At 38.9% G+C, this 12,261-nt stretch overlaps 1 protein-coding gene across 5 annotated transcripts in view; it reads right to left on the minus strand.

Annotated features, from left to right (window-relative positions):
- Window positions 1-346: 346 nt before the first annotated feature.
- The window catches only part of CERT1 (ceramide transporter 1), an 88,238-nt gene continuing 76,323 nt past the window's right edge, over window positions 347-12,261 (minus strand). For 3 of the 5 annotated variants that reach the window (XM_036410516.2, XM_036410514.2, XM_036410512.2), the window contains 3 exons: window positions 9,265-9,393; window positions 8,556-8,685; window positions 347-3,496 (listed from right to left, as the gene is read on the minus strand). In XM_036410516.2, coding sequence (XP_036266409.1) covers window positions 3,366-3,496; window positions 8,556-8,685; window positions 9,265-9,393 — 390 coding nt within the window. In that variant the 3' untranslated portion in view covers window positions 347-3,365. Of the gene's footprint in view, window positions 3,497-4,812; window positions 4,950-8,555; window positions 8,686-9,264; window positions 9,394-12,261 lie in introns of all 5 variants that reach the window. The other 2 variants (XM_036410515.1, XM_036410513.1) reach the window with 1 other exon arrangement.

Raw genomic sequence — 12,261 nt, forward strand, 5'->3', positions numbered from 1 at the left:
ACTCATTAATAGTTTTCTTGATCCCTAGCTGGGTTATAACCTAGTATGAAGAACAATGAACTAGAACAGTGGTCGACAAACTCATTAGTCAACAGTACAACGATTGAAATTTCTTTTGAGAGCCGAAAACTTCTGCACATGGGCCATAAAGTTTCAATCGCACTGTACGTGCACAACTGCATGTGGTATTTTGTGGAAGAGCCACACTTAAGGGGCAAAAAAGCTGCATGTGGCTTGCGAGCTGCAGTTTGCCGTCCACTGAACTAGAGAATTTCAAGCTCTTAATTATTCAGAGAATTATGAAGGACAGTATCTTGGGGTTAAGAAAAACAATCAAACAAGCACATTTGTCCATAATATTTTAATACTTTTCCACTTTTAAATACTGGTTTTAAATTTGTGATTGTAACATGGAAGATCCAACTTTATTACTTTTTTTTTAAAAAAAAACATCATCAGGATCATAAAGCTATTATAGAATAGTTACACTCTATACACTCCCAAGGTACTTTAAAATGATATTTTGAGTTTGTAGATAAACAATGATGGTAATCCACATACATCGTCTGTATAACTTGGACTAAATACTGGAGAAAATGTTTAATTGGACGAACAACTGATAACTTTAAAGATACCCAGCACAATTTCACGAGAACCAGCTCAGCCCTACTGAAAACTTCTCAATAGCAATCAACACTGATGTTGTACAGGTGTATAAATTAGTTGACGAAATTGAACAAACGGGAAACCTATTCCTCCCTTGCCTTATTTTGTATTCTTACAACTCTCCCAGCCATTCTCCTCCTTGGTCTGGCTCCCCTGTGGTGATCCCAAACCAAGAGCTGTTATGATCACCCTCCACCTCAAAAGCATGAGTCCTGAATTCTAATTGAAACACTGTGCTCTCTCTCTCGAACTGTAGAGTGGGCACTCAGGGAACAAAACCCCTTATCACCAATATTTTTAAAGTTTCTATCATAGTACAAAAAGAGTAACTGAGTAGAAAAGAGAGTAAAAAGATAATTTTTTTTTTTTTTTTTTTTGGCTTGGGGAAGAGAAGTAGAAAATAACTATGGATGAGAAAACATCGTGTATATTCAGAGTATGTAGGAATTAGCCATACGGAATTCTAGAGGGTCTGAATATTGTCTAAAGGGCTAGTACCTATCCAAATTATAACCTGTTTTAAATTCTTTTCATACTCTCCTACTCATTTCTAAATCTGGTTGGACAGGATTAACTCTAGTAAAGTACCAGTGCAGTTATCTAAAGGTAAAATGTATCTTTTTCTTTTCCTTTTTAATACAAATATTTTAGAGTAATCATTTTATTTACAGAATTGCAAAAGTATATCATTAACATTTAGTGCAAATGCAACTAATGATAGTTAGATTTAGATACTGCTTTGTAAACTTTCCATACCTTTGTAAAACAAAGCTATTTAATTTAGTTACGAAAGTTACTTGTCTGTGTTCGTGATAGTTACCAGAAAAAATGGCAAACAGAGAAACATTTATAGTGGGCATACAGAACTGTTTTTGAAGTTTCCATCAGCATCTATGAATATACCTTCCCTCCCCAACCCTCCCATACTCCCACACCCTGACCCACAGCTGATTGTAAAATAAAATACACATTTGAGGTATAAATTTTTCTTTTTTTAAACATCACAATATAAAATGTTAACTGGTGATGTAGTAAACTGATATAATTTGTCTTATTTGCCTTACTAGCATTACCACCATAGGCACTTTTCCACACAGTCAAATTATGAACAGCATTTTTCTATAATAAGGCATATTCCATGCACATCATTTAGAGAAAAGTAAATTAAAAAATAGAAAAATTTATGGAGCATGAAATCTGCGTGCATGTAAGCTATGTTTTATATGTATTTCCTCTCTATACAGAATAATAAATACCACTATATTTGATGCAAGTAATTCACCTCCAGGATTGTGCATATGAAGTGACCAGACTAATCCCATCATTAAATTATCACCTTGCATTTATCATTAAGACGCCAATACCACGTATGAAATATATACAGGACATGTTCCACGTGACATGACTTTCTGCTTTACAAAATGGGTCGGATTTCTGTGTTTCCACAGAGATGAGTTTAAGTCAGCAAAGCATCTACAAAATGCCTCTGCTTTATGCAAGCACATTTGTGTATAAACATAATGAAGATTTTGAAGTGGGCAGTCATTTCTACTTCGATGAGTATAATTCCTTGCCTCAACTCCATGCTTCATGGTTTTTCACAGAGGCCTAAAACTAATAAAACTAAAAAAGGATTTTACATTTAAGTTCTTATAGCTTCTAAGGAAAGAATTTCAGTCTGAATCACATGGAATACCTTAAAGCTCTGCTGAAGTTTCTGATCAAAAGGCAAACAGAAGCACTGCTCACATTTCTATGCATATCTTGCAATATATCTTTTAAACTAACCCAAATTAGAAAAACCAAAAAACATACCTGTTACCGAGTCCTAAAATGTCAAATGTCAAACTCAGTCTGACTTGCTTTCACAATAATTGCATATCTTCTTACAAATGTGAGTTCATTTTATCCTGACCATTTTTCCAGAAAGCAGTTTGTACACAAGATTTATACTACAGATGTTTCTATTTAAAGGCAGGCAGAACCAATTTAGAAATTGCCAAATTCTGTTTCTAACAAACGGGCAGTAAAAAAAAAAAAAAAAAAAAAAAAAAAAAAAAAAAAGCTGTAGCATACAGAACACAATTAAAAATACAGGAAATATAAAGATAACTGGGGGTGGGAGGAGGAATAAAGCTTTTCATTCTTTCTCCATCAAAACAAAGGTTCTTCATTGGAGTAAGAATATAGAAAAGGCAAAATCACAGTTATTAACAGCCCTCAGTTATTAAGAGACACTTTACATGACTACACGAATCATTACAGAAATCAGCAGCAATGAATTCTATGATTATACAAAGCAAACCAAAACAAAAAAAGGTTGAAAAATTCTAGACACAGACTGAACTGCAGGCCTGAAAAAAGAACCTCGTCCAGGTATTTGGTGCACAGAAAGCACATGCCCCATGAGCATTCAGCTTTCATGCACAAAACCTGAGACTACCGAGGATCTTAGGCTGGACCGTATACTCAATTAAAAATTCTGAAAAAGTTTCCAAAAATTAAAGCATCAATTCCTAGTTGTGATTCAAAGTTGATTTTTCTCTCTTTTAGGAGCAAGCAAATAAAAATATAGCCATGTACATGTAATTTTACATGTATTTATAATTATATGCTGAGCATAGAGGTCTAGCAGGAGACAGCTAGGGTTAGATGTTCAGCTTTGCTACTGCAACATTTCTTCATTTTTGTACACAAGATCAAGGTGTTGGGCCATAGACAAGGCTGTAGATCCTACGTTCCAGCTTAGAGCATTCAATTTGTGTGTGTGTGTGGTTTTTTGTAAAGTTTTCCCTCCAACGTGGAATGTCACACAGCCTTGTTTCAATCACTGTAGGAAAGAAAATGACAAGTTAAAAATTCAGCAATATATTCTGATAACTGCAAGACTATCAGAATAGATTTCCCCTACTCTATGAATTCATGGAATGCATAGATTATCTCTTAAAATTGAACTTTAAAGAATTTTCAACTTTAAGAACATAAAATTGTTCATCAGAAAGAATAGAATACCTTCTGTATAAGGAATCTTTGAAAGCTTGGAAATGTAAAAGGGTAATGTACTATAACAAGGAGGAAATCAACCAAAGGTCTCTGGATTTGTACCCCACAAACTTGGCATTTTCTTCTTCGTCTTCAATAAAAATTATGCTATAAAATTTTTCAAGAATTCTTAAAATTTACTTAAGCTTTGAAAAGACTTAAAAAACAAACAGGCTCAGACCTCATCAAATGTGTTTAAGAAATTTGACTACGAGTTTTGAGTATCTTTTGACCTCATTAACTTTATGAAATTTATCTAAAATTACTTTTTCTTCATCACCAAAATTAAGCATGTTAGTTTTCTTAAGGTTTCACTCCTAGAATCCACTTCATAGATATATCTTCGTTATTATGAAACAAACATTACTTTAGGTGAACAAAGATTTTACCACATGTTAGGATTAGAATTTGGGTTCTTTGTCAGAAAGAAGCTCAATCTGGATTCAAGGCCAGTGCTAATTTTCGCCAGTGAGTCTTTGTATATGTCTCATATCTTTCTATGGAATAATAGTTAAAATTTATTAACTAGAAAAACAAGCTGCAAAATAATATAAGCACATTTTTTAAACAATTAAAAATACACATATGTGAGTACATACAAGTAAAAATCTGGAGGAATATATCATAAACCTAACAGTAATTTCTGCGAAGGGAAAGATATAGGGAATTTGTACTTTTGAAATTCTGCAGTTCTATAATGTTGAAATTCTGTTAAATAAGCAGGTATTTAACATAAAACAAAAGATAAAAATGTAAATTTTAAGGCTATAAAAACAACAACTCTTTATCTGGGAACATCATAAAACACAGAAACTACTTTCAACAGTTAACTAAATTTTAGTACCTGCAGCAGGGGTGGGGAATGTCTGGCCTGTGGGCTGTATAAGGCCTGCAAAACCATTTGGTCTGGCCCTGCCAAGGCTTTAGGGGTGAGTAAATTAAATGTCTGACCCAATATAGCGGGCTAATTTTAGGTTGGTAATTTTGTATGGCCCGTGAATGATATAAATACCCAAATGGCCCTTGGCAGAGAAAGGGTTCCCCATCCCTGATCTAGAGTCATGTTAGTCAAAGTTTAAAAGGATAACATCTATCTTCCAGTACCTGTTAATACTAGAACAAAATAGGTTTTCCTGCTGTTTTCTCTTGTACGTAAGAAGTAAATCGTTTTAGAAACTTTGGATACTCTCGTTTTGCCACTGCCCTTAACACTGAGGCTGGTGCCCATCCTCCAGGGTTCACTATGAGGTAAAGAAAAATTAAAATGTTAAGATACAATTCTCCAAATACACACAAAGCACTCATTTTGTTCATTTGCTTTAAAAAATTTCATGATGTTGGGACAATTGGCATCTCTTAAAATCTTGACCATTAATCTTTCATATTAACCACCAAACAAGAACAAACAGCAAATAAGCATTTATTACCTTTCTAAATTGTTCTTACTTTCCTAAAATATATTTAAGTATTAGTATAGCTATACTTTAGGTTACTTGAGGCAGGTTTTTTCATTAAGCTCTACTATAATCAAACTAGAGGCCCAGTGCATGAAATTCATGAATGGGTAGGGTCCCTAGTGGCTGCTGGATGCTAGCCAGGGCATTCCTTCCTTCTGTGCCACCCACTGACATTCTGGTCAACGCACATCATAGAGGGCAATGGAACTTCCAGTCGGTCGAACTCCTGAGGGAATACTTTGCACCCAGTGCATGAAATCTATGCACATTAAAAGGGGGTTAATTAGAGGAAATAATTTAATATTGCTATTTGTCCTTTCTCTATAATAGGAGTGTGAGAGATGAAAGAAATTATTAAAATGTATATGAAAACCTTCTTTCTGTCAGTGTCTGGGGTGCACCATGGGACCCAGAGTCAAATCCCTGCCCACCCACATGCACCTCAAAATCGTGAGACCCCCAACCCGGCTGGCCCCCGCACTGGGCTAGATCCTGATCCGGCCAGTCCCACCTTGTCAAGCTCTGCCAGGCAGGGAGTGTAGCCTCAGGTCCCCTGGCCCAGTGCCAGGACAGGGGGCATGGCCTGAGGTCCCCCAGCCTAGACCAGGGAGGTGGGTGTGCCTTGAGGTCCACCATCAAGCCCTGCCAGGTGGGGGACACGGACTGAGATCCCCTGTCAAGCCCACTGGGTGGGGGGCATGGCCTGAGGACCCCATCAAACCCTGCTAAGCAGGGGGATGCAGCCTCAGATCCCCTGGCCCAGTACTGGGAGGGGGGGCGCAGCCTCAGGGCCGTCAAGCCCCGCTGGGTGGGGGGCATGGCCTGAGGTCCCATGTCAAGCCCAGCCAGGCAGGGGGGGCGCAGCTTCAGATCCACTGGGCCGGTGCTGAGGATAGGGGAGCAGCCTGAGGTCCCGTAGCCCAGCACCAGGACAGAAAGCGCACCTTGAGGTGGGGGTTGCAGCCTGAAGTCCCCTGTCAAACCCTGCCGGGTGGGGGGTGCAACCTGAAGTCCCCTGTCAAACCCTGCCAGGGGCGGGGTGTGTGTGTGTGTGTTGCCTGAGGTCCCCTGTCAAGCCCCATGGCAGCGGGGGAGAGCATAGCCTTAGGTCCTTGCTGATTGCTCGTTAAGGCTTCATATGGAAACTGGGCCTCAGCTGTGGGTTCAGCCATCTTTGTGATGGAGTGATGGTCAATAAGCATATTCCCTCTTTATTAGATAGGATAAGCTAGCGGCCTGGTACATGAAAATTTTGTGCACTTAGGGGGAGAGGAGTCCCTCAGCCCAGCCTGGCCCAGAGGCTCCCACCACCACCACCACTGCACGAGCCCGTTTCCTGGCTGAGCAGGGCTCCCCCTATGCGAGCATACTGACCACCAGGGGGCAGTTCCTGCATTGAGTGTCTGCCCCCTGGTGGTCAGTGCGCATCATAGCAACCACTCATACTGCTATTCGGTCGATTTGCATATTATCCTTATATTATCTACTAGAGGCCCATTGCATGAAGATTTGTGCAAGAATAGGTCTTCCCCTGGCTTCGCTACCGGTCACCTGAAAGCCTGCAGTCTTTGCTCCTAGCTGGAGCGCCGCTCCTATAGCTCCCTCCGCCCCTTGCCCCACCACCCTCATAGCAGGCGTCCTGCCCTGCTGTTCTGTGCCAAAATATGCAAATTAACCCATCAGCTGTTTTGTGTTAATTTGCATACTCACTCCTGATTGGCTGATGGGCATAGTGGAGGTATGGTCAATTTGCATATTTTTCTTTTAGGATGGCAGGCAGAGGCAGTTAAGGGTGATCAGGCAGGCAAGCAGGTGAGCAGTTAGGAGCCAGCAGTGACCGATTATGAGAGGGATGTCTGACTGCAGGTTTAGGCCCAATCCTCAGGACTGGGCATAAACTGTAGTCAGACATCCCATGAGGGGTCCCAGTTTGGAGAGGGTACAGGCTGGGCTGAGGGGAACCTTCTTCCTCCGTGCATGAATTTTGTGCACTGGGTCTCTAGTCCTATATAATAAAAGCCTAACATGCTAAGCGTCCAGTCCTATGGTCTTCCGTTCAAAGTGTAATATGCTAGTGATATGCTAAGATCGCTCAACCCCTCACTATGATGTGCACTGACCACCAGGGGGCAGATGCTCCAACTGGTAGGTTAGCTTACTGCTGGGGTCTGGTTGATCAGGACTGAACAAGACAGGCTGAATACACCTGGAGACCTCCCACGGTCCCTCCACAGCTGGTCAATCTCCTGCATCCCTCCCCTTAGATCATGCACTGGTGGGGTCCCTTAGCCTGCCTGCGCCCTCTCGCAATTTGGGCTGATGGTCCCCCCCCCCAAGTGCACGATTTTTGTGCACTGGGCCTCTAGTATAACTTACTCAGACATAACTATCTCTTTAAACACACTAGAAGTTATGGTTCTATATAAAGAAGGCATGAGGATTTGGATTTCAATAACTCCTACAAGTAGGAAATGGGTGTAGTAAGGAACCAAAGCAACGGGGCTGTCCAGCAGCAGATCAATACAAAACAAATGTGTAACTAGCAACTAATAAGAATTAGGGACCAATCAATGATGCAAAAAAATGAATAAGCCTGCTAATTTCCTTTCTCACTGTTGCTTACATTTCTAATTCTATGAATATTCTTTTAGGTAAATACTTAATAAAATGGTTCTTAAAACCAAGGATATGTGATAGTGATCTTGATACAAAGTTTAAAAGTAAGTATTTTTATTGATTTCAGTGAGGGAGAGGGAGATATAGAAACATCAGCTCCCTCCTGCATGTCCCCCACTGGAGATTGAGCCCATAACCTAGGCATGTGCCTTGACCAGGAATGGAATCATGACCTCCTTGTTCATAGGCTGATACTCAACTACTGAGCCACGCCAGTTGGCCTAAAGTTTTAAAATTGACTTATCTAGCCGAGACCGGTTTGGCTCAATGGATAGAGCGTCGGCTTGGGGACTGAAAGGTCCCGGGTTCGATTCCGGTCAAGGGCATGTACCTTGGTTGCGGGCATATCCCCAGTAGGGGGTGTGCAAGAGGCAGCTGATCGATGACTCTCTCTCTCATCGATGTTTCTAACTCTCTATCTCTCTCCCTTCCTCTCTGTACAAAATCAATAAAATATGTTTAAAAAAAAAAAAAATTTGACTTATCTAGTCCCAGCTTCAAAAATTCTGATATAGTAGTTCTGGAGTAGAAGGCAGGTATGTGTATTTCCTGAAAGTTTGATATACATCTTTCCAAATTAAAAATTAATAATCTAAAGGACAAAAACTCAAAAGGTATTTGTAATGGTATTTATCCAAATGGCTAGTTATCATATAGATCACACTAAGAATATCCACATTACCAAGTAGCAAAAACAAACAATGAAATACATACCATTAGCTACATATGTAATCTTGCATAAAATGTTGTCTCTGCTAATCTTCTGGTTTCCTTCTGGTGGGCTAACTAAGGTTTGACAAATCATAGCGATATTTATTTTGGCACGAACACATCGATTGTTCAGCTGCCAAAACAAAAAAACAAAACAGCAGTATAGCAGATACTCAGTATTTTGTAATCTCTACTAGTCTAATAATACTATACTAAGCAAGCTTAAACCTCAAAACATCAAAATATTCAACAAAATCTTATAAGGATCAAATAACACTTGTCAAACTGGTAAGATATCAGAAATGATTTATCCTCCTTTTACATAGTAAATGGAGCTAAATCGAGATAGCAACCAGAGGTTTTGCCAGTAGTTGATAATGGCTTGAGAGGTAACTGTGAGAAGCGGTCTGTGTATACTACCCATCAGTGCTGTCTCACCTCATCTCAGGAACAAAGGAAAAGAGACCTGCCATTACTACTGTCCTTCAGATAACACACAGACTATATTATTCTAAGAAGCCAAAATAACACAAAATGTAAGTATTATCAACTCTAGGATCTGTATATTATTCTAAGAAGCCAAAATAACACAAAATGTAAGTATTATCAACTCTAGGATCTGTTTGTGTCTGGCATGTGTTTATCATTTTTGCATGGCAAGTATAGTTAGTTGTATATTGTACTATTGTACACATTTATACAATGTACTTACAGGAGCACTGTCATGATCCACAGAAAAATTACAAACTATCCAAGTTTCAGGGTCATTTTCAGTAAAGGCTGGTATCTTTCGAATGGCAGAAAGATATAATACATCTCGCTGAGAAGCAGGCCACACTCTCTGAGGAAAAAGTAAAAATCTTTTGAAAATTTGAACAATTCTTTATTCATTTATAATATGGAACTAACAGAGAAACAAATGTAAAATCAATAAATATCTTAGTTGAAGGTAAAATCTGTCAAATTTTAAATGAAAAGCATCTGAGACTACCCACCGAAGTACTAATTATGGGCAATGAGTTAATGGCTTTGCAGAACTATATCAAAGGAACAGCGTTCTGCTATTTTAATTTTTAAAAAAATTGTAGTAATTTTCTCTTTAAACCAGTTCAAGTGTACAATTCAGTGCCATTAACACATTCAGAATGTTATGTAAGCAATACCATTATTTATTTTCAAAAAATTGTTATCATCCCAAATAGAAACTCTGTACCTATTAAGCAATGACATAGCATTACCCCCTTGTACAAACTCTGGTAATATCCTGATTTTAATTATAGTATTAAACCTCAGCTTAAATCGTTCAGAGACTTAAAGCAAATATTTTAGGGAAATAAGACTACTCTTTTGATATCATAATCATACTTTAAGAATTCCAAATTAGTTACACAGAATCTTTGAATTTTATGGTATCCATGGAAAAATATATATTGTTGGAATGACATGGTACCTATGTCTCAGAAAAGGGGCTATTATACTTTTAAATGAGAGAAAATATGCTTTGTCTTTTCTGATTGTTGAGTATACCAAGTAGCCAACAACTCAGTGCCAACACAACACAAATCATTTGCAATTATATTTTAAAGACACAAAATTTCATGTAGTCAACAAAAATAGTGTTGGAAAAATATGTATGAAGCTAGTAATAAATAAATATATATATATATATATATATATATATATATATATATATATATATATATTTTTTTTTTTTTTTTTAAATATATTTTATTGATTTTTTACAGAGAGGAAGGGAGAGGGATAGAGAGCTAGAAACATTGATGAGAGAGAAACATCGATCAGCTGCCTCCTGCATACCCCTTACTGGGGATGTGCCCGCAATTAGTGTACATGCCCTTGACCGGAATTGAACCTGGGACCTTTCAGTCTGCAGACCGATGCTATCTTCACTGGGCCAAACCGGTTTCGGCTGAAAATTTAATCATGTTAGAACTAATAAATCCAAATCCAAAAGGATGATGATAAGAAATTTAAAGAATGAGATGACTTAAATATCAGATGAGAAGCCCTCTTTAAGACCATTTTATAAAAGAAGCCAAATCTAAAGAAAGAAAATGTATATAGCGTTATTGGATTTTATTGAAAATAAATATGCCAGGATAATTTTATTCAAATAATATAATTGTGACTTAAATTTTGTTACATATGATACATTATTTTAATAATTTTGTTTTATTTTTCAAGAAATAAACCTAATACAACCTATATAATCCTCCCTTCTATTTAATATTTACCAAGTAAAATAATGGCAGCAGATTGTTTTCCTGGATCAATTATCATCAAATAATAAGATTCTTCTGAATCTAAATTATTGGCCATTTATTTTTTTTTCTAAATTATAGGACAATTAATTGATATTTTAACATCTACTAAATTTTAGATTACACTTAAACACCTCACAAATCTGTATGCTGAAATAGAATCTTCATTTTTTAACATTTATTGAGCAGCTATCATGTAAAATGAAGCCTAGTTTATAGTCATCCTATATAATAAGAGTCAAATATGCTAAATGTCCGGTTGACCGTTCAACCAATCAAAACATAATATGCTAATGATATGCTAGGGCCGCTCAACTGCTTGCTATGATGTGCACTAACCAACAGGGGGTAGATGATCTGACCAGTAGGTTAGCTTGCTGCTAGGGTCTGGCCGATTGGGACTGAGCGAGATAGGCAGGACATGCCCTGGAAGCCCTCCTGTGATCTCTCCCTGGCTGGCCAACTTCCATGTCCCTTGCTGGCCCCAACAGTTCACCAGTGGGGTCCCTCAGCTTGGCCTGAGTCCTCTTGCAAAATGAGACCCTCTCGGGGGATGTTGGAGAGCCGATTTTGGCCCAATCTCACAGGCCAGGCTGAAGGACCCCACTGGTGCATGAATTCATGTACTGGGCCTCTAGCCTATATAATAAAAGCCTGAGCAACTGTTACAGTGGAGTGACCAGTTGCTATGATGCGTACTGACCATCAGAGGGCAGATGTTCAAGATAGGAGCTGCTCTGTGGTGGTCAGTGTGCTCCCAAAGGGGTAGTGCCACTCAGCCAGAAGCTGGCTCAAAGCTGATGAGTGCAGCTACCATGACTGAAGCCTCTCCTGGCTTTGCAGCAGCAGGCACAGCAGGCTGGGATGAGCACAAGTGGTGCCCGGCCCTGATTTAGGCTCCTCCTGGGCTGCCTGCCGCTTGGCACACTGCTACATCCCCTGGCGGGTCCCGCACTGCAAGAGGGCACAGGTAGGGCTTAAGGACCCTGCCCCCAGAGTAAGAATTTCATGCACTGGGCCTCTAGTTAGATATAAAATGCCTCAGGTGACAACTCTGAGTTTAAGAAATACAGAGCAAATCTAAAATATTTTCACATATTCAGCTCAATTAAAAAGTCACTTGAACCTAGCTGTTTTAGTTCAGGGGATAGAGAGTCAGCCTGTGGACTGAATTATCAATCCCAGTATTGATTCTGGTCAAGGGCACATGCCTGGTTTGTGGGCTTGATCTCCAGTAGAGGATGTGCAGGAGGCAGCCAATCAATGATTCTCATCATTGATGTTTCTATCTCTCTTTCCCTTTCCCTTCCTCTCTGAAATCAATAAAGATATATTAAGATCATTTTCATATCTATTAGTCTTAACACAAGCAAATAACATACTTTTCCACTTCCCTTAGTATATTGATGTCACAGGAAACTATGATT

Source organism: Pipistrellus kuhlii, unplaced genomic scaffold (genome assembly GCF_014108245.1).
Source record: "Pipistrellus kuhlii isolate mPipKuh1 unplaced genomic scaffold, mPipKuh1.p scaffold_m20_p_4, whole genome shotgun sequence".
NCBI lineage: Eukaryota > Metazoa > Chordata > Mammalia > Chiroptera > Vespertilionidae > Pipistrellus > Pipistrellus kuhlii.